The sequence below is a fragment of the Zalophus californianus genome, chromosome 1 (genome assembly GCF_009762305.2).
Source record: "Zalophus californianus isolate mZalCal1 chromosome 1, mZalCal1.pri.v2, whole genome shotgun sequence".
In the NCBI taxonomy this organism is placed as follows: domain Eukaryota; kingdom Metazoa; phylum Chordata; class Mammalia; order Carnivora; family Otariidae; genus Zalophus; species Zalophus californianus.
This window is the reverse complement of record NC_045595.1, coordinates 214,205,577-214,226,937: the sequence shown is the minus strand read 5'-3', so window position 1 is coordinate 214,226,937 and position 21,361 is coordinate 214,205,577. Positions and strand designations below refer to the sequence as shown.

Sequence of the window (21,361 nt, the reverse complement as noted above, 5' to 3'; positions counted from 1 at the left end):
GGGAAAAGCGTGCTTTGCCAATGAGTAATCTCCGTGGTGCTGGGATGCTATCACCTGTCACCCGCGCGGCAGGACCCAAGCCTGTGCGGAGATGAGCTAGGCTGCCGCCCCGACCTGCCCATACCAGCTGCCCCCCCGCCCCCGCAGAGCCGGCAGAAGCTTTCTGCCCCCTGCCCCCTGCTGGCCGCCTGTCCCTGCCGCAGGACTCTGGCATGTGGCCTTCACAGTGACTGTCCCCCGCCATCCCCACCCCCGCTGCCACCCCCGGAAGGGCTGGCCCAGGTGTCTGAGGAGGAGCTGGGGGCCGAGGACAGGGCCCCTGGATGGAGCTTGGGACCCGGACCCCCCATGTCTGTCCTGCTGATGCTGTGTGTGGCACTCTCGGCCCTGGCGACCCCAGGCCAAGGCACCCAGCAATGGGAGCCCTGCACAGGTAAGGGGGTACAGAGCTGGGAGCCGGGAGGGGTGCAGCTGCGGGTCAGCGCCGCTTCCGGTCCCCCGTCCCTGGGTGCCCGGGTTTGCTTTGGAGGCACCAGCAGTCCGCCCGGGAGACAGCGACAGGGGGATGGCAGAGGCAGAGGTGAAAAGGATGAAGGCTGGCTCGGTGGAAATGCTAACAGGGTGGGGACCGGGTTCAAAGCGAGAACCAGCTGCCATCTGAAGGCTTCACAAGTATTTACCTGTGTACCATCCTGGGGAAGGGCCTTGCACCTGTTTCAGGAATGAGACAGCCCCTCGTGGGGCCCAAGCCCAGAGAACCCCAGGTCTGCACTTAGCAAAGCACGGGGCCGCCCCTGGGCTGGCTGTTCCGTCCCACGGCCCCAAACTCCCACGCCAACGTGGGGAGAGCGCCACTGGCTGGCTCCTCCGAGGGGAGGTTCTGCTCCCCCTGCTTTCAGGAAGGCCCTGTTGACTCGCTAATGACCATGACATCACCATATCTTTCTGGAATTTCTACCTAAAGATTTTATTTATCAAACCTAACATTAAGAACAAAGCGACAGGAAGAGGAAGCCCGGTAGCTGGGACCCCCCCCCCCCCCCCCCGAGCACGTGCAGCCTCACCAGGAGGTCAGTGGGGTGGGACGGTCGGGTGTGGGGTTGCAGTTTTATTTGCAAATTACTCATCCTGGGCCCCCTCCCTGTTAGAGCTCTTTGCTCTGATGGCCCTTGGTTCCCAATGACACGAGCAGGAGATGACCGATGATGACCCAAGTCTGGAATGCTCGGGTGGGTGTCCAGGGCAGGTGGGAAGCAAGCAGGCCCCGGGGCTGCTGGAGCAGCGGCAGTGGGCAGGCTGGGGGCAGGACCAAAAGCCCCCCACCGCCACTCTGGGCTCCCGCCTGCAGTGACTGCCTTGGGACTCACGATTTGCAAACAATACAGGAGCTAAGTCAGCCTGTGGCCAAGCGAAGTCCCCAGGGGCTCAGGGGACAGAAGGCTGCCCCCTCCCCAGCAGAGACCGGCCAGCCCCAGAAGGCCCCCCCACCACCCTCCCCCCACCGGCCGCGCCGAGCCCAGCCGCTGTCCTCAGCACACGGCAGTCTCTGTGTTGGGGGATGAGTCACTGACATGCACCTTCATGCTCCCTTCAGCCCTGGGAACAGCATCAACCTGCACAGTAATAATAAAGGTTATTTATAAAGCCCGCCCCCTCTGCCCTGAAGGCTGGTGCAGATAGTTAAAAGGTGACCCAGTTACAAACACCGGGGACTCAGGAGGAAAGATAAAAGACGGGTAAATAATATCGAACTGTGTTTGGAGTACTTCCAACACACTTGCGCGTGAAGTCAGGACTTCAATGGTTAAAAAAAATCACTTTGATTCCATTCCGTTTTGAAAGGCCCCTGAGTTTCCACAGCTGGGCTGTGCGAGCTGGGGTGGGGGTGAATCCCAGTGGCCTTCGGGCCTCCCGCATGTCTGCGCCGCTGTGCAGGTGGGAGGCGCCTTGGCGGCCACCACGCTGGCTTCCAAAGGCCTGGCCCTGAGTCTGGGACACAGATGAGTCTGCAGCAGTGACCAGTGGGTGAGGGGCCATTCCCAAGGGCTTCTGTACCCCTCTCTGGGGGGGGGGGGTGCCGTGCTGGGGGGCTGGCGGCTCTGATTGCCAGGGCCGCCTCGGGCTGCCCTTCTGTAAGTGTCACTGGAAGGCTGTGGGGGCCCGTGGGCCGGGGTTTTCAGGCATCCCCACCCCAGTGGGACAGCAGAGGAATGCTTATGCCTGCACCCTGGAAAGAGGGAAAGAGCTAACTCAGTGCTCTGCGATGGCAGGTAGGCCAGAGTGGCCCAGGGGCTGGGCGAACAGGGACCTCAAGTCTGGAGGGCCTCGAGTTCGAGTTCACCATTGAGGAGGCTTGGGGAGGACAGTCCAGGAGGCTGGGGCGTGCAGGGAGGGCCTTGTCTGCGCGGCTTTCGTGCAAAGCTCACAGCAGGAGCTGTGTGCTGGACCGCTGGGGCGGGCCTGGGGTCTGGGCCGGAGAGCTGGCTGGGCTTGCCAGGAAACCATGGCCAGGGTCACGCAGGAGCTCGGGCTGGTGAGCAGCTCACCAGTGCCCTTCTGGGGGGTGGGGCTTACCACTTGCAGATACCCCTTCCAGGTTGGGGTTTTAGCGATAGGGAAATTGGGTTCAATGTCTGCCCAGCGTGTGGTTCAGACCCTCTGCTGAGGGGCGGGCCTGGGGACTGGCCTTTCTGCACAGGTGCAGGTGCGTCTGAGGATGGGTCAAGTGTCTGAGAGCCTGGGCCAAGCCAGACAGATGACCTGGCAGGCGGTCAGCATGAACAAGGCAACTAGGGGGCAGGTGGGAGGTGCAGGCCACGGAAACCGGCTCAGGGTGGGAGGGTGGAAGGGAGTCCAGAGCAGAGGGGCTGGGGGCTCGGGGCATGTGCGGGGTGTTGGGGTGGGCTCCCTGGGGGATGAGCATGGCAGGCAGGATTTTGCGGTGAGATGCCTTTTATAAGCTGTTGGCCTCCCTGACCCCAGGAGCCAGCCTTAGTCTTCTGACCGTGGACCCCTCAGCTGCCCCACTGAGCTGGGCCAACGGCTTCGGGACAAAATGGTTGAGATATGGGTCCCTCCGATCCTTCCTAGCTCCTTTTGGACATCTGTGGTTCTGGGCTGCATGGTATGTGTGGTGCCAGGAATTGGCTGGGGCTGTCCTGGGGGAGACACCTGGGTGGGCTGTGTTCCAGACGTGGGCTCGAATCAGGGGGAGCAGCAGCTGTGGGTGGGGAGGGGTGATGCTGGGGAAATGTCATCCATCCCACACCCAGCTTGTCTGCACGGGGACAGGAGGCCAGGGCGGCGGGAGTCTGTGGGAGCCATGCTGGGCACGTTATGCGCATTACGCTGGACCCTCCCAGGCTGGGGTCACTGGCCGGCTGGCTCCAAGGGGCTGGGGTGCAGGGGAGGTGTAGGAAGCACAGCTCTGAGCTGCTGCAGGGTGGCAGGATCACAATGTCTTGCCTTCCGTTTCATCTGCGCCTGGTGCGCCTGGGGACATCGATATCCCGGGAACACTCACGGGTGGCCTCCTCGCTGGGATTCGGCTTTGGGGACGTCAAAACCTGGTCTAAGAGCATCCCTTCGTTGACCCCTTCTTGCCTCCTTCATTCGCTCAGTCCCCAGGCAGGGACGGTGCTGTGCCCACCATCCCCAGTGCTGGAGCCTGCACCTCGCTCAGACCACGGCTCCGCCAGCCACCAGCCCAGGGAGGCCCTGGCAGTTGCCTCCTCCCCCAGCGTGGGAGGGGCTCAGGGGGGGCCTCAGAGGAGGAAACCTTCAGGGTGGGGGCGGGGAACCCCAGAGGGCTGGGTGCAGGATTGGGTGGGGCGGTCGGACCTCCGGGTCTGGGTGCCTGTGGGGAGCCCTTCATCCCTGGAGAAAGTATCCACAACGGTTCGGGAACAGATGTGCATTTTAACCAACTGAGCCACCCAGGCGCCCCAGATGTGCATTTTAAAAGTTGTCTGGCAGGGCACCTGGGTGGCTCAGATGGTTAAGCGTCTGCGTTCGGCTCAGGTCATGATCCCGGGGTCCTGGGATCGAGTCCAGCGTCAGGCTCCCAGCTCAGCGGGGAGCCTGCTTCTCCTTCTGCCTCTCTCTCTCTCTCTCTCTCTCTCTCTCTCTCTCTCTCTCTCGCTCTGTCTCTCATGAATAAATAAGTAAAATCTTTAAAAGCTGTCTGGCAGTGTGGGGCAGCATCGGGCCTCTTTTGCATTTGGGGGGCAGGAAGCCCTCCCCCCACCGCCTGGGCTGCTCTCAGGAGCCACCCACTTTGTCCTCAGGCTTCTCTAACGGAAGCTTGCAGGAGGGTGGTGCTTTTCAGCCTGAGTCCTGGGGAACCCTGGCCGCTCCGCGAGGCCCTCAACACGGGGTGCTGGGAGACTCTGTGTGGGCACGACGCCCCCTCCTGGCGGCCCCTAGGAGCAGGCGTGAGCCTCTCAGCCTACAGCAGTGGGGACTGTTTCTGGGTCCCAGCCACCCTGTGTCCACGCGCTCTGAGCGGCTTCCCACTCTGAGCCGGGAGCGCGCGGCCCGCGGGGTGCGGGGGGCCTCCAGGCGGAGTGTGGCAGCCGGGGCCCCAGGTCTCATCTAAGCTCCGCACCCCCAGGCCAGGCCTTGCGCAGCGCTAGGCAGCGGGGGGGGGGGGCTGCTGCAGTGGGGGGCAGACAGTCTCTACACTGGTCGTGCTGAGGCTTTTTATTTAGTCCGTATGTGCAGGTTCAGCGACCTGTCCTCTGCAGGAGACCCCACCGCACCCCTCACCTTTGTCCCCCCCCCACATCTCAGAGACAGGCACCCCTCTCATTCCCCAGCGCAGAAGAGGCCGTGCCCCAACCTGGGGGTCCCCAGTGCCAGCAGGGGAGCCTGGCTCTGTCACCCTGACGCTCACTTTCGTTTTTAAAAATTCTCACCCATTAGGCCAGGGCACTTTTTTGTTTGCACAAGTTAGGAAACAAAGAATATTCATTTTTATCCTGAACCTCATACGCTGTATGCAGGTTCTCTGACTTGATCTTTGGGGCTAATCATGTATTCACAGGTGGCCTTTCCCACAGTAAAATCAGCAAGCCCCCAGGCATGCTTCTAGTCTGGACTTGGTTCCCCACCTGCCCACCCCCTTCCCTCCCCCCAGCGCAGAACCCGGGACGCTCAGTTCCCGGCCCCTCCCCGCCCCACCCGCTTTAGCCCCGCCTCATTCCCCCCTCCGCCCCCCCCCCCCAAGTCCTCCTAGGTGGATTCTGAGCTCCTGGCTTAGGGGGCACGAGGGCGCCCACTTCTCTCTCCCCACCCTGAGTCTGGGGGAGCGATGGGTGACCTGGTCCTTGGATATTACCCTCCGCCTCCTAACCCCGCGGATCCGCCTGAAGGAGCATGCGCCCGGGGCATGGGGCTCAGTGAACAAGCGGCTCCGCGACCCTCGCGGGACCCTGCTGATGCCCCACGTGCTCGGAAATCGGAGGGAGGGGGAATTCGGCCGCGGAAGCCGGTACCCTGCTTAGATGGAGCTTAGATGGAGCTTAGATGGTGTCTCTAGGCCCCGGAGGGAGGCGTCCAGGGGCGGGGCGGGAGGGGTCGGATGGACGCAGACCGCAGGGAGCGCGGGAGGAGCGGGCGGGGGCAGGCGGGTGCGCGCCCGCGAGTGTGAATGTGTGCACCCACAAGCGTGTGCGCGTGTGAGCGCCCGCGAGCGCGTGAATGTCTATGAGCGTGCATGCACGCGCCGCGGGGAGAACCTGGGGCGACCCCTGCTGTAACATTTGTCTCACCGGTGTGGACGCCCCGCTGGGCCTTTGAGCGTACAGGTGCTCGGACGTCCCTCTGAGCCGCACCCGGCGCAGGGCTGCAGATCCCCTGTCCGGGGGTGACCGGCCAGGGTGCAGCAGGCTGGGGGTCCCCCCTGTCGCGTATCTGGGGGTCGCCCCAGGGAAAGGGCGCCGGTGTTGGGGACAGCCTGCCGCTGATGTCCCCGCAGAGTAGTTCAGGAGGCTGAGCTTTTGGGGCTCCTTTCTGGTTCAAGCGGGCTGTTGTTGGCCAGGTGTGTGCTTTCCCTGAGTGAGCAGTGGGCGCCCTGCAGCGTTGGCGGTGGAATTCAGCGCCCTGAATTTTTCCTAACCGTGACGCAGACCCAGTTACCATGAGGAATGCAGAGGTGATGCGGGTTACCACCCTGGCAGCACGGGGACGGTCACCAACGAAGCCACCAGCATCCTGCACCCCATTACAGATGTGTATCCTGCATGAGAACCTGCTCCCCCCCTTTCTTAGTGCCTTCATGGAGAAGCCTGCATCTCAATGCATCATTTGCTTTAAAAGTATTCTGATAACTGTTTTCACACAATTATCTCCCCTTGAAATCTGGAGTGTTGTATTTGACACATTTCAATACGCGTTTCTGACAAGGGGCCTGTGGGTTCCAGCAGCAGGCCGGAGAGGTTAAGGCACACAGGCGGGGCCTTCCCCAGGGCACTGGTGTTTGGGGGCAGGAGAAGCTAGCCAGAAGACCCAGAGGAGCTCATGGCGGGCAGACTCCCAGGGGTTTCTTCCATAGCAGGGCCCCACGAGGGAGGAGGGGCAGGGGCCCCAGGGAGGCAGGGGCAGGAAGAAGGCTTACTCTAAGCAGGGGGGGTGGTGTTCACTGTCAACCCCCTCCCTTTGGGGAATGGCTTGCAGGATTTCACGGCCTCCTGGGAGGGAGGGTGTATGCTGGTAACAGGGTAGGGTCTAGAGGCGGAGGAAGCACTGGGGAGAATGGAGGCAGGGGGTTGTAGGTTAGGAAGTGACTCTGTCTAGGAGTGGGGCCTGAGTACAGGAAGTTCCAGGAAACGTGGGGGCGCCATCCAGACTGGCCTCGAGGGAAAACCCCCAGAGGGCAGCAGTCCTGGGCCTCAGACGCCAGTGTGGGCCCTCGAAGTCGCTTACCCTCTGGCGTCTTCCTCTTGACCTCTGCCACTCCGGGCCAGGCCTGGGGCCGGGGACAGGGCGTGTCCCTGGCCTGTGCCAGCAGACAGGCAGCCTCAGGACATTGGAATAAAACCCTGAAGTTCAAGGGGAGATGGAGAGATAGACTCAGGAGGCTGGTGGTCAACAGAAATGTTCTGGCCCAGCCTCTTCCTAGCCCAGAAGTGAACCTGGGCCCTGCCTCCTGGTGCTAGACAGACCAGGGAGACGGAGGCCTCTGGGGCAACGGGGCCCTCTTGCCAAGGGGCCTGCTGTCCAGGTGGCTGTGGGCCACCTGAGTCCCGAACACTCAGCAGGGCTACCCCAGAGTTGCCTGGACCACCAGGGTGGGCCTCAGCTCAGTGCCGCTGGAAATGCTCCCAAGATGGGCTTGTCCGCAGGATTGCCAGGGTTATGTTAGCCTGGAGGTTTGGAAATCATGAAACAAAGCCAAGCTGCCGGAGAGAACCAATAGAGGCAAGGACGCAAGATTGATTGATTGATTTTGGGGGGGAGGGGCAGAGGGAGGGAGAGAACCCAAGCAGACTCCCTGCTGAGTGCAGAGCCTAACATGGGGCTTGATCTCATGACCCTGAAACCATGATCTGAGCTGAAATCAAGAGTCGGATGCTTAACTGACTGAGCCACCCAGGCGCCCGTGCAAGTTTATTCATTTAGCATCAGATGTGTGTTTGGGTTGGAGGCAAACAGCTTCCAGGAGGGGCAGAGACAGGGCAGGAGGCCGTGTCTGTCAATAGCAGGGGAGGGCTGTCTCAGGTCATCTGGGCGTGATGTGGAGGCTGCAGACAGGCTCAGCCCCAGTTATTAGGGTCCGAAGATGGTTCATGGGGACATGTGCACCAGAGCTTGTGCTGGGTTAAATCCTGAAGGAGGCAGGGTGAGAGCTTGGGGTCCCCCATAGTGCCCAGCTGGCCCCGGGGGGGACGTGCCTCATCAGCAGCAGGACTTCTGGGCCGAGGCGGGCACGCAGCAGGCCTGGCAGGAGCCCACGGGCCGGCAGAGCAGGGACACGCAGGAGGCCCGGCGGCAGCAGCTGGGCTGGCAGGAGGACGCGGGCACGCAGCAGGCGGGCCTGCACACGGGCTGGCAGAGCAGGGACACGCAGGAGGAAGGCCTGCAGCAGGACGAGGAGCAGGGGCTGGGCCAGCTGCAGGAGGGGGCTGAGCAGGGGGAGGTCTTGCAGCAGACAGGGGTGAAGCAGAGGGGCTTGCAGCAGACAGGGGTGCAGCAGATGGGCTTGCAGCAGGCAGGGGTGCAGCAGACGGGCCTGCAGCAGACAGGGGTGCAGCAGACGGACGCACCGCAGGCTTCCTGGCAGGGGGAGGAGCTGCAGCAGGGGGGCTGGCAGGAGCTGGTGCAGGCTGATTGGCAGGGGCTGGACCCGCCGCTCACGGGGGTGCAGATGAGGGTCAGGCAGGAGGCCGGGGCGCAGCCGCTGGGGGTGCAGCCACTGGACTGGCAACAGCTGGGGGCGCAGCAGGGGGCGGCGCAGCAGGGGGGCTCGCAGCAGCTCTCTGGGCAGTCGTCCACCTGCCAGGAGGAGTCGGGGCAGGAGTCCCAGGAGCCGGGCAGGCAGACGCGGCTGCCGTAGCTCAGGTCGCTGGAGCAGACAGACAGGGTGGACGCGGCCATGGTGGGGGCGGTGGGGCTGGAGGAGGGTGTGCGTGTGAGTGTGAGTGTGAGTGTGTGAGTGTGTGTGAGGCGCTCAGGGTGTTTGGGGCTTATATACACCTCAGGGCTGTGTGCTATCCATCACGAGGCCCTGAAAAGCTTGTTTCCTTGTTGTGGAAGCAGGTCCCTGAGGATTCGTGTCACGGGCCCACAGCTGGTAGCTCAGCTCATTCATGACCCAGGAGGGTCAGTGGCTCTTGATACCACCCCCACCCCTGCTCCCGGCATCTCTCTGGGGCTCCGTACTATTCATCCCCATGCTCCTCAACACTCGGTGGAATCATACACATATTTTGTTCTTTTTCATATCATCTTTATTTGGGGATATAAATTCTCTCCTGAGTCCATGAACCAACGAATGGCTGGGAGCTGTATTTATTTTTAGCATATTAGCAAACACTTATGTGTAATTGATCTTCTATGCCAGCAAGTATTCTGAGCAGCTTTGTACATGTCAACTCAGTGACCCTTACAACAACCTTGTGAAGCGGGATCTATGGTTCCCACTTTACCAACGGGGAAACTGAGGCACAAGGAAGCACTTGCACCAAAGCCCACACAAGTGAGCAGAAGAGCCTGGATCAGAACCCGCAGCCCGTGTTCTCAACCACAGACTCTGGTGCCCCGGAAAGCAGAGAGCAATCTGGCTTCTGGGAGAGGGGCCATTTAGACCTGCTGGTGCAGGAGTCTGGGCAGGTGCACAGTGGGTTCCCGGCAGCTGGAACCACCTGACAAGGAGCTGCTTCTATGAGGGCACCAGCCCTTGCACTTATTACGGCAGGAATGTGCACAAACACAGTGGGAGGTGAGCTTGCGGGAGGCAGGCTGTTGGTAAGAGTGAGACTTCACCCAGTTGAGAGTGAGGGAGGGCTGCTTAGCGCCGGAGAGTCTGACGGGGTGAGGGTCCGGGCCCTCAGGGAGCATTGGTGGCTGGGCAGGTGCTCAGCGCAGAGGTACTGCCTGCAGGGGTCCTGGGTGTGGAGCAGGGGGTGCTCCTGAGCTGCATCAGTTGGCACAGTGGGGACCAGGCACCTGGGCAAGAAGGGGTCTCAGGTGTCGGGGCTCTGGCCGCCCTGAGGGAGCCTGAGCCTAGTGGGGGCATGGCCAGGGGAGGCCCCTGCAGGTGGCCTGGCCAGGACTGCCAGCTTTGTACCACGATTGCCGCCCAACTGCCCACCCTCGCGGCGGGAGGTCTGAGAAGTGTGCAGGAGACGGCCCAGGTGCCACGTTCTGTGCTGGGGAGGCCGGTTTGCGGCGGCACCTGGGGGCCAGGGAGGGAGTGCCCAGAAGCCTCAAGAATGGAAGGAGAGCCAGTGGCTCCCCACGGTTTGGAGTCCCCTCCTGGAGGTGGTGGGGGGCATCTCTTGGGAGTCTGGGGGCTCCCAGGAGCCAAGCTAGAGCCCAAAGCTCGAGCGTGGTGAGGTGTAGCTGATACCGGCCAAGGGCCCAGGTGGGGCTGGTCCACAGACTCCTCCTTCCTGAGCTGAGGCAGGGGCAGGCGCTGGGTTCTCTGGAACAGCCCCCGCTCCCACTGGGCATGGACAGGACACACGCGGTCACGGTCAGTGGGCAATGCGGCCAGACACTAGTGACCAGTGGGGAAGTCAGATTTAATTGAGGGTCATGCAGTAGGACTGAGACTTGGCATGTTGCTGAGCAGGTAGGGGTTCACAGAGAGATGGGGAGTGAATGTGAAGAGGGTCTCTGCTGGGGAGCCCATCTGGGTTTGCAGCTGGCACTCTGTGGTGAGGCCCCTGGATTCCAAAGAGATGAGGTGGTCCCGTCTTTCCTGACTTTCTGGGGAGGCTGCGCCAACTTGGGCTGGCTGTTGTCAGGTGTGGGCTGGAGCTCACAGGAGACCGGTTAGGCGGTCCGAGCTTTCCAGGCGAGTGCCTGGGGGGCTGATGCATCTCCATCTCTCAGTGCTCGCCTCGGCGCTCAGCTGCCCACTCCCCTCCAACACCCACCCAAATGCACGCTTGGGCCCTGGGAGGCCAGCGACGTTCACACTCATGGCTGCCCAACAGGCGAGTGCTCCAAGGGCCACAGTGAGGAGGGGCAGTGCAGAGCCCGAAAGTTACCTTAAGTCCATTCCCATTGTTGTGCCACTGTCCCCACCGTCCATCTTCAGGGCTTTGCCATCATCCTGATCTGAAACTCTGTCCCCATTAAGCACCACTGCCCCGTTCCGCAGTCGCCCCAGCCCCCGGCACCCCATCCTGCTCCCGGTGTCTGAATCCGGCTCCCCTGGTCCTTCCTACATGAGGGACCGGGCAGTGCCTGTCCCTCCGGGACCAGCTTATTTCACTCGACGTCACGTCTGCAAGGTTCACCCAGGTAGCAGGTGCCTGCTCTTCTTTCAGTTCGTGGTGAAGAACACCCCACCGAGTGGATGGACCACAGTTTGTTAATCGGCCACCTGTCCTTGGACCCCTGGGTTGCTTTTACCTTTTAGCTGTTGTGAATAATGCTACAAAGATCATCTGAATTCCCTTTACCCTTTTTTAAGGTATATTCTTAGGAGTGGAATTTCCGGGGGCATATGGTGAGTGCCCAAGTGTTCCCACAGAGGTGCTCCCCGCTATATTCCCACGGGCAAATGTTTGAGGGTTCCAATCTCTCCACATGCTCACCAACACTGGTTCTTTTTCTTCCTTTTTAAATTACAGCCCTCCTAGTGGGTGTGAAATAGTATTGTGGTTGTGGTTTGCATTTCCCCGATGACTAATAATGTGGAGCATTTTTTCGTGTGTGTGTTGACCATCTGTACAATTTTGTTAGGGAAGTGTCCGTTCACGTCCTTTGCCCGCTGTTAAATCAGCTTGCTGGTCTTTTTGGTGCTGAGTTGTATGAGTTCTTTATATATTCTGGATATTAAACTCTTATCAGATACACGATTTGCAAATATTTTCTCCCATTCTGTAGATTGTCTTGTCACTTTCTTGGTGGTGCCTTTTGAGTCATTGAAGTTTTGAATTTTGGTGAAGTCCAACTTATGTTTTTCTTTTGATCTTCATGCTTTTGGCGTCGTAGCTAAGAATCCATTGTCAAATCCAAGATCACAAAGTGTTTCCCCTGCGTTTTCTTCTAAGACATTTTGGTTTTAGCTCTTATGCTTGGGATGTTTATCCATTTTTTAAAAAAGATTTTATTTATTTATTTGACACACAGAGAGAGATAGTGAGAGAGAGAGAGAGAGCACAAGCAGGGGGAGTGGCAGGCAGGCAGAGGGAGACGGAGAAGCAGACTCTCCACCGAGCATGGAGCCTGATGCGGGGCTCGAACCCAGGACCCTGGGATCATGACCTGAGCTGAAGGTAGCTGCCCAACCGACTGAGCCACCCAGTGCCCTGATGTTTATCCATTTTTAGTTAATTTTTGTATGTTGGGTGAGGTGGGGGGTCCAACTGTGTTATTTTGCATGTAGAAATCCAATTTTTCCAGCCCCATTTGTTGAAAAGATTATTTCTTCCCCCACTGAATAGTCTTGAAACCCTTGTCAAAAATCAACTGGCCATAAGTATATGGGTGTGTCTCTGGACTCTTAACTTTATTCCTTCATTCTATATGTCTGTCCTTGGATGCTGGTTCAATTGCTGTACTTTTGTAGTAAATTTTGAAATTAGCAATTGTGAATCCTCCAACTTTCTTCCTCTTTTCTAAGATTATTCTCTTCTAGGTCCCTATCAATTTGGTATGATTTTGAGGATCAGCTTTTTCATTTCTAGAGAAAAAAGCTTTGGGATTTCGATAAGGATTCCATTGAATCTGCAGGTCACTTTGGGTGGTACTGTCACCTTAACATTGTCTTCCCATCCATGAACATGGGATGTCCTTCCACCTACGCTTGTTTCTTCTGCTCTTGTGGCAGTGTTTTATAGTTATCCCTGTACAAGTCTTTCACCCCTTGGTTAAATTTATTGCTAGGTATTTTATTCTTTTGGATGTGAGTTTTGCTGCTTTAAAAAAATGTTGAAAAGCAGATGACTGCACAAAAAAATACATCTCACTTAGTTTTAGAAAAACACCCATGCTTATTTAATATATCTATTACCAATAACATGCTGTCATGTTTACTGCTCGCTTACATGCTGTTTACATACGTTTCTACTCCTCTATTTATTTATAGCATGCTTATGTTTGGAAGCACAAGCTAGATTTCTGTCACTAGGACTTTGTGAGCACTGTTCCTGAAGTTTGTTGCATGCAGTGTTGTTAATGGCAAGTCTGATGCCAGTCTGACATTTATTTTTCCGTAGATGACTTCTGTTTGTTTTGTTCTCTGAGGATGCTTTTGGGAACCCCTTATTATCCCTAATGTTCTGCAATTTCAACAGGATGTGTCTGGGTTTTCCCCATTCATTTTTCTTGCCATTGCTTAGTCTTTTCAACCTGGAGGCTGTGTCTTCCACTGTGGGACGTGTTCCTTCCTGGGGTTGCATTTCCTCGTCCCCCTGTGTCCTTGCTGTGCTCCCTCTGGGAATCCCACACAGCAGAGGCCACACCCCCCAAGTGGGTCCCTCATGCTGGTTTCTTTTCTCTCATACTTTCTACCTCTTTGACATTTTGTTCTACGTCAGAGGGATTTCTCAACCTCACCTTCAAGCCCCTCTGTTTAATTTTAGATATTAACAACACATTTGATACCTATGATTTTTTGAGGGTAAGTTTTCTGATCGCTCCTTTTCACCACCTCTTGCCCTTGCTTTATGGCTCTAACATCTTCTTGATGTCTGAATATATTTAAGATTTTTACATTTAATTTAACTTTCAATTTCAAAGGTGATTTCTGCTTTGTAAACTGTATGCTTCCTCTGGGGTGTATTTTTATGTTGGTAGTCTCAGGCTTTCTTTCTCAGGCCACTGGCTTTGCTCATGTGCTGGGGTGAGGGTGGGGGGTGGTCCTTGGTGGTCTGGGCTCCTCTTCCACCATGTGATAGTCTGTGTTGAGTTAGAGAAAGCTCACCCATGTGGGGAGGCTGACCTGGCACTCTGGGATTGGGGTGGGGGTCTGCCAGGTGGTGGGCTTCACTTGGGGATAAGAAAGTTGGGAGCCCAGAGGCCAGAATGAGAGTTATGTACCTGGGGGTGCCAACAACTCCCCAGGAGCCTCAGCCCTTCCTGGGTGAAGTGTTCAACTGTCCTAGAGATACACTCTGGTGATGTTCTGGGGAGAGGGGGGACTGCTGGACACTCGGCCTTGGGGCGTGCCTGGCCAGGTGGCCCTGGCTCCTCCCCTCCATTGAGGACACACCCCTCCTCCTCGGGGCCTGCTCATGAGGAGCAAGTGCGGGCCTGCTCCTGGGCCCCTGCCTCGGGGTTGGCAGCCCTCGCCTGTTTCCCATTACGTTTGTGGAGTTCCGCTGACTTCTCCCCGACAGTGGGTCCTGGGAGGGCTGACGTGGGAGCGGTGGGCTCAGTCCGCCATCTTGAACGGCAGCGTCCGCTCTCCTGGAGTGCTGGCTTTCCCACAACCACACCCGTACTCTGGGTGTTTGGCTGACCCACAGTCCATCCTTATTCCGTTGGAATGCGGAGTACCCAATTCACGTTGAAGATTAGGTTGCCACAGCATGGAGGCTATTGGTTTAATTTCCCATCCAAAGCAGGAATCCCATGTGTGGCTTCTATTTTTCTTTAAAGGAAAATTTTATTTTAAACTACTTAGCTCAACAATTATTTTCAACTATTTTTATTTTCATTTTATTATGAAAAATTTCAAACATACAGAAAAGTTGGAAGAATTAAGCAGGGTGTATCCACATACCCACTCCTTGAGCCCATAGCTAACACTGAGCCTCATTTATGTTCTCAGATACTCGCCCATCAAACCACCCCTCTCTCCATACATCTTAGTTTTTTGGAGCATTTCAAAGTAAGTTACAAACAACAGTACACCTCACTCAAACATTTAGGAAGAATACCATTAACAGGAATTCAATTTTTGTGCTTTTGTGTGTGAAGTAATACGAATCCTAGGTATTTCATTTGATGAATTTTCACAAATGCATTCACCTGAGTAGCCCAAACCCTATCAGGACCCACACCTTGACCATACACCCAACCTACCAGGGCCCCAGACATGACCTGTGCCCACTCTTCTGGCCGTGTACCTAACCACTCTCCCCAGATGTCCTCTTCCACCTAGTCAGTTTCACCCAAATCCTCCAGAAGCAGCCATTGTTCTGATCTTTAAAAAGAGTAAGTTCAGCTTGTCTTAGAGCCTCACTTAAATGGAATCATGCAGCAGGTGCTCTTCTGCCCGACTCCATCCGCCAACACCATGTTTTTGAGATGCATTCATATTGTTGCAAATGCAGTGCGGTCCTCTTAACTGCTGATTTGTATTCCATTGTATGACTGTCATGGTTTGTTTATCCATCCCTGTTGATAGACATGTGGGTTGATCCAGTTCTGCCTCTTACTAAGAGAGTGGAATGAATGTACCTTCTCTTCAAGCCTTCAGCACCCAGAAGCAGGAACAGCCTCCAGGAGCCCATTATTTTGTAGGGTAGCTCTGACTTTTAGGGAACTCTTTCTTCTTTGAGCAGAAATCTGTGTCCCTGTCACCCTGGCTCCTTGGTGCAACCTTTGGGGCAACACACAATGAACATCTCCCCTTGGGAAGCCCCAAGACACATAACTGCAAGCCGCTGTGGGTCACTTGGGCTGTCTCTTCCTCCCATTGTTTGCCCCTCATTGGCACAGTTTCCAGGATTCCAAGAACCATGCATGAAGTCCTCATTTGAAACAGGGGGAAGGAATGCCCCATTCAGATCCAAGAGCCTGGATTACCACTTTTCTCAGAGGGGTTCCCCAACATGCTGAGGGGCATGACCGTCCCAAGAGAACCACCCTCGGACAGGACTTCTTCTCAGCCTTTGGCTGGTCCAAGGGAGCAGATGACATGGAGAGACAGCTTCAGGGCAAAATCACAGAAAAACACAGCACTGAGGAGCAGAGAGATTTATTTTTAACGGTCACTAAGCTTTCATGGAGAAGAAAACCACCATCACTGATTCAGAAATAAGACATGATGGGAGAGGTCAATAGAGAATTGATATTCTAGGTGATTTGTCAGCAGCAGTCAGGGATGCTGCAGGGGGCAGGCCTGCAGACCAGGGTGGGGCAGGAGGGCTGGCAGCCCCCAGAGGACTGGCAGGAGGGAGCCACATACACAATGGGCTTGCAGCTCACGGGCAGGCACACAGCAGGCTTGCCACTCACGGGCAGGCACACAGCAGGCTTGCAGCTCACGGGCAGGCACACAGCAGGCTTGTAGCTCACGGGCACACAGCAGGACGTCTGGCAGGAGCTGGGGGTGCAGCAGGCTGAGCTGCAGGAGGAGGCCTGGCCGCTGGCCACTGGGCAGCACAGGGACAGGTAGCTACAGGCTGACTGGCAGGAAGTGGATGAGCTGCACACAGGCTGGCACAGGAGAGCCACACAGGGGGCACTGCAGGAGCCCCCACAGCCTGGGGGAGGGCAGCAAGTAGGGATGCCGTCCAGGGAACCAGGGCAGGACGTCTGGCAGGGGCTGGGGGTGCAGCAGGTCACCTGAAAGGAGCTGGGCATGCAGCAGGACGTCTGGCAGGAGCTGGGCACGCAGAAGGACATCTGGCAGGGGCTGGGCACACAGCAGGATGTCTGGCAGGAGCTGGGCACGCAGCAGGACGTCTGGCAGGGGCTGGGCACGCTGCAGGATGTCTGGCACGGGCTGGGCACGCAGCAGGATGTCTGGCAGGAGCTGGGCACGCCGCAGGACGTCTGGCAGGGGCTGGGCACGCCGCAGGACGTCTGGCAGGGGCTGGGGGTGCAGCTGGCCTGCTGGCAGCCCGTGGAGCAGCTGGTGAAGTACATGGCGGTGTGGGGCTGGAGTGGAGTCAGGGTGGAGGACGGGGCTGGTCTGGGGGCTCCTTCCCCAGGCAGCCTTTATACCCGGGCTGTGGCATCCTGGCAACAAGCCACACAGGTGCCTTCCTCCTGGGTGCCTGACTGTTTTCCTCCTTCTCCTCCTCTGTGCGTCTCTTCCTGGAGTTTCTGGGGAAGTTCAGGAAACTGCAACAGCTGGAGGCTCAGTGTGACCCAGCAGCCCTGTGATTTCTGGACTCAGAGCCCAGGTTGGATGGTGAAGGAGCATCAGCTGGGGATAGGAGACCCCACATCAGGATGTTCAAGGTCCTCCCCAAGCTTACATACCCTGTCCACTGTCCACATAAGCACCATCCTGCTCGCCAGACCAGGGGTCCCCCGTTTTTGATTTGGAAACTCCGTGATCCAGAAGGTCTTCCCAATGGACCAGAGCCAAGCAGCTGGGCTCCTCATTGGGGACAGCCGTGGCCATGTCATCCACCATGTCAACCAGTCCCAGCTTTGTGCCGGGCACCGTGCTAAGCCTTTTACCTGGATCAGCTCATCACTGACCAGTCACCAATCCTTGCCGCCATCCAAGGGGTAGGTGATACCCCTCTTACATGGAGGCGCAGTTAGATTCCATGATGTTTGTGTGTTCTCACCACTGTGGTGAAGAAGCAGGAATTTGAAGCTGCCCAGTTTCACTCTGGAGTCTGTGGTTTTTACCATTATAGACAGAAGGTCTCCTTATGTGGCCTGGTAACAAGTCACACTAGTTAAGTCATTTCAAGACTGTGGTCTTGGGGGCTCAGGCTGTGGTCAGAGCTGAGACAATGAACAGCCTGGAGCCTGCCTGAGACCACACAGTGGCGTGACCTTGAGACCTGTGGACAAGCCGCGAATCTGTGAGGTCAGCAGTCCACACACTCGCCGCTCTGTTGGCTCTGACCACAGGTTAAAACCGCAGTTAGGACCAAGAGGATTGAGGGCTCACAGGCTCTTTTTCTTTTTCTTTTTTTAAAAGATTTATTTATTAGAGAAAGAGAGAGAGCAGGGGGCTGAGCAGAGGGAGAGAGAATCCCAGGCAGACTCCCTGCTGAGTGCAGAGTCCGACATGGGGCTCGATCTCATGACCCTGAGATCATGACCTGAGCTGAAATCAAGGGTCAGACGCCCAACGGACTGAGCCACCCAGGCGCCCCTCTTTTTTATTTTTCTTAGCTCTTCCTTCTCTTTCAGGTTAGATAATTTCTCTCGATGTGTATTCACTTTCTCGTACTCTTTATTCTTCTATTTTTCACTTCCCAGTGGACATTTCATTTCCACCGTTGTGTTTTCAGTTCTAGAATTCCTTTTTTTTTTTTTACCTGTTTCCATTTATCTGCCCAACATTCCCTCTCCATGCAGTCAAGATAATAATAGTTTCCTTTAATTCTTTGAACATATCTTCCTTGGATTCTTGAAATGTGTTTGTAAGAGCCGCTCTTCTGCTGTTGTTTGCCAGCCAATGTCCAGACCATCTCAAGTTTCATGACTACTGATGGACTTGTTTCTTTAATTGTGGATTATGTTTTCTATATCTTTTATGTCTAGTGATTTTTTATTGTATATTGAACTTAATTATGACACTAGATATAAGACATCTGCATTCTCTTTTACTGGCTATTGATTTTTGTTCTGGTAGACGGTCAGTTATTAACTGGTCTTACAGTTATTAACTGGTGCAGCCTGGTCTTACACTTTGTTGGGGCAGATCTGTTCCATTAGCTGCAGGTGTCCAGGTGTGTGGCTAGGTGTGTGCCTTCAGGAACAGAAGCAGACAGACTCTCCTGTCAGTGACAAGCTGTCCTAGAAAATCATAGAGGACACCTCCCACCCCAAAAAGAGGTCAGAGTCTTTACACTGAGCTTGCCCTGTCCAGGCGGACCCCAGCAGATGCTGTCTGCAGGCAGGCAGGCTCCAGGGTCTCTGTGTGCAAGGAATGAGAAGTGCCATGGAGGAAGGGGTGAGGGAGCACAGATGGATGACTTTCCTCATGCAGGAGACCCCGGAATGGGGAACAGTGTCTCCCTAACAAACAGGCTCGGCCTATGAGTGTCTGGGTCCGGATGCGTGTGCCTCAGTTTGGGTGCCTGGACCTCGCTGAGCTGTGTACATCTTTGGGGCCCTGCTCTGGAAAATTCTTGTAAACCGGTCCCGAGTCTTATAATTCAGCAGCGTCTTGCAGGAGTGTTTTCAGAAATACCATCTTCTGCATTAAATTCTAGAGCTGTTCTCACCATCAAGGGTGGGGTGGAGGGGAATGCAAGAGATGGTGCGTTCTTTGTAAGAGCAGAGTGTGGACTCCGAAGTCTACCAGCCAGAGCCCTGGGGGTGGGGGCAGACAGTGGTCCTTCCTGCCGGCTTTCCGGTGGTTGAGGTCAGGCGAGAGCCCCAGAAGGAGCAGAAGACCTGCCACCAGACTCAGCCAGTCCTCCTCTGAGTCCCACGTGACTGTTGACATCTGTGGGCTGCAGGAGTGCGGCTGGTGTCCTCTCCCACTTCCTGGGGACACCCCTGCTTCTGGTGGGGCTGCACACAGGAGGTCCGTGCCTTTGTCTACTGTGCTTCTCTAAAGAGGAGGCTTTCTCGTGACAAGGATCCGAGGTCGCTGCCCACCAGGAGTTCTCTGTGACCCATGCCCTTCCGTCCACCCTCATGCTGCAGGCAGGTGGTCCCAAGTGTCGGCCGTGCTTGACCTGCAGCCGGAAGCTCCTGGGACACTCAGACATGAGCAAGACACACCCATTCTCCCGGCACCTGCCCCGGAGCCTTCCTGATGCCGGAGAGGCTGTCCAGGGACCATCGTCCACCACAGAGTGAGACCAGGATGCCCATGTTTTCAGATCCACACAGAAGTAGCTCTGGCGAAATCGTAAGGAGGCAGAATCCAGCTGGTGTCAGTGACACACTTGGGCGGGTTTCCAAGTGTAACACGCGCTTGAAGAGGGGGCAATTAGTCATGAAGGTAAGCGCCAAACAAATAAAACATCTGCAGCAGAAAACCAAGTTCCAGCCCGGAAGAAGCTCAAACAAGGAAGACGGCAGCGTGTGCCGTGCTGTCCGGACACCCGCAGCTCGGGTATAAAGGCCGCCCGGGGATGGAGCCTCCAGACATCACCGCCCTCCTCCCTGACTCCACTCCAGCCCCACGCCACCATGTGCTCCACCAGCTGCTCCACGGGCTGCCAGGCGTCCTGCTGCACCCCCAGCTCCTGCCAGGCATCCTGCTACGTGCACATGAGCTGCCAGCCCGCCGTGTCCGTGCCCGTGAGCTGCCAGCCCGCCGTGTCCGTGCCCGTGAGCTGCAAGCCCGCCGTGTATGTGGTCCCCTCCTGCCAGTCCTCGGTTTGCCTGCCCATGAGCCACAAGCCCCTCGTGCTCATGGCCCCCTCCTGCCAGTCCTCCGGGGGCTGCCAGCCCTCCCGCCCCACCCTGCTCTGCAGACCCGTCTCCTGTAGCACCCCGTCCTGCTTCTGGCCATGAGCCTCCCACCCAGCTGCTCCCAGGGCACAGGGGGCCACACCTGCTCCCCTCCTGGAACAAGTCTTCAGTGGCCTCTAGGTTCTGCACAGGGCCGATGAAGAACATGCCCAACGGACCCTCTGAAGCCTGTGGCAAGGATGTAGCAGGATGCTCTGGATCCCTCTGTGTCCCCTCTGGGAGGCCCTGGTTTCTGGGGTCCTCTGTCTCCAGCAGGGAACCAGCCCTGTGTGAGCCAAATAAACCGTGCTTTCCTGATGCAGCTCTGTACGCCTCTCTTCTATATTTTCTGCCCACCTAGTCCATGCTACGAAGGGGGAAGGCTAAGCCCCTTCTCACAGTGGCTCACAGGAAGTGGGAGCCCCTGCTGAGAGAGGGGCGGCGCACGTGGCTGGGGGCCGTGGCCCGCCCTCTTCTGGCCCTAGCCGCTCCTGCTTCCCCTTGGCTGTCGGTTCCTGCCTCAGGGCTTGAGGACAAGCTTTCCCCATCGCGGCAGATGTCCTGTGTCCCGGGTCCCGGGTCCCAGAAAGTTGAGTCCAGCTGTTAGCTCTTTTATAGTTTAGATCTGCAGAACCCAATCAGTTCTGGCCCCTAGCTCGACTCGCTTCCGTTGCCGGTGCACGTGTGGCCCATTTTTAATTGACTGATGATCAATTATTGATTATTTTAATAACCCCCCACGAACCTACTACCTAGAACACCATCAGTACTTTACCCCTGGCTTCTCGGGGTAAAGATTTGTGTGCTCTTTGTTCGCTGCCTTTTGAGAGAGAGAGCAGGGCCACCCCTCTGTGCCCCAGAAAATCAAGTGTTCTCACGCAGGGCTCTGAACGACGGCAGGAGGCACCGTCCCGCACGCACCGGCCAGAACTTACTGTCCCCACTCCGTGAACCCATGTCCTGTGTCGTGCATCCTCTTGACTCCTTCCTGCTGCTCTATTTGGGGGCTGTTTCGGGTTAAACCTGCTCCTGGACTTGGGCAGGTGTGGGTGCCGCAGGGGCTGGGGGCAGGAGGGCCTGGCGGTGGACTGTCCCTGCCCCTCCTTTGGCACCTGTGACCCTTCCATTGAGGCCAGCCGACCTCCCGTCCCCTGGCAAAGCGCTCATCTTCTGCGTGTCGGGCAGAGCCTCGGGCTGGGCAGCAGAGCATGGGTGCATGCGATCCAGGCTGTGTGGCCTGGGGAGCCGGCCTCCCCCCCGGGAACGGGCACCAGCTGGAAGTCCCGGGCTGCGCGGAGATATGTGGAATTCGGCTTCTCACTCACCTTGTCTCCGAAGACACCATAGCTCCATGCCTTGTTTCCGGGGGTTGGTTTTGGAATGAATTTTCTGGGTCAGACAAGTGGGTGCG

General features: G+C 57.0%; 4 protein-coding genes across 4 annotated transcripts in view; 2 read left to right on the top strand and 2 right to left on the bottom strand.

Annotated features, from left to right (window-relative positions):
- Positions 1 to 348: 348 nt before the first annotated feature.
- Positions 349 to 21,361, top strand: part of TSPEAR (thrombospondin type laminin G domain and EAR repeats) — a 162,938-nt gene continuing 141,925 nt past the window's right edge. Inside the window, exon 1 of the mRNA XM_035728722.1 lies at positions 349 to 433. Within this exon, the coding sequence (XP_035584615.1) occupies positions 349 to 433 (85 nt within the window). The remainder of the gene's footprint in view (positions 434 to 21,361) is intronic.
- LOC113917344 (keratin-associated protein 10-3-like) lies at positions 7,897 to 8,595 on the bottom strand. The gene has a single exon (XM_035728730.1). It carries the CDS (start codon positions 8,593 to 8,595, stop codon positions 7,897 to 7,899), a length of 699 nt encoding a protein of 232 aa, XP_035584623.1.
- Positions 15,712 to 16,494, bottom strand: LOC113917345 (keratin-associated protein 12-1-like). Its single transcript, XM_035728731.1, has 2 exons — positions 16,310 to 16,494; positions 15,712 to 15,949 (listed from the first exon to the last, which is right to left on the bottom strand). Exons 1-2 carry the CDS (start codon positions 16,492 to 16,494, stop codon positions 15,712 to 15,714), a joined length of 423 nt encoding a protein of 140 aa, XP_035584624.1.
- LOC113916479 (keratin-associated protein 12-1-like) lies at positions 19,615 to 20,013 on the top strand. The gene has a single exon (XM_027582895.2). It carries the CDS (start codon positions 19,687 to 19,689, stop codon positions 20,011 to 20,013), a length of 327 nt encoding a protein of 108 aa, XP_027438696.2. The 5' UTR covers positions 19,615 to 19,686.

Excerpts from the sequence above, each read along its gene's own strand:
- LOC113916479 (XM_027582895.2), top strand. The coding sequence starts at position 19,687 with ATGTGCTCCACCAGCTGCTCCACGGGCTGCCAGGCGTCCTGCTGCACC.
- LOC113917344 (XM_035728730.1), bottom strand. The coding sequence starts at position 8,595 with ATGGCCGCGTCCACCCTGTCTGTCTGCTCCAGCGACCTGAGCTACGGC.
- LOC113917345 (XM_035728731.1), bottom strand. The coding sequence starts at position 16,494 with ATGTACTTCACCAGCTGCTCCACGGGCTGCCAGCAGGCCAGCTGCACC. Across the intron at positions 15,950-16,309 it reads GTGCCCAGCCCCTGCCAGAC|CTCCTGCCAGACGTCCTGCT; the intron begins GTCCTGCTGCGT and ends CTGCACCCCCAG.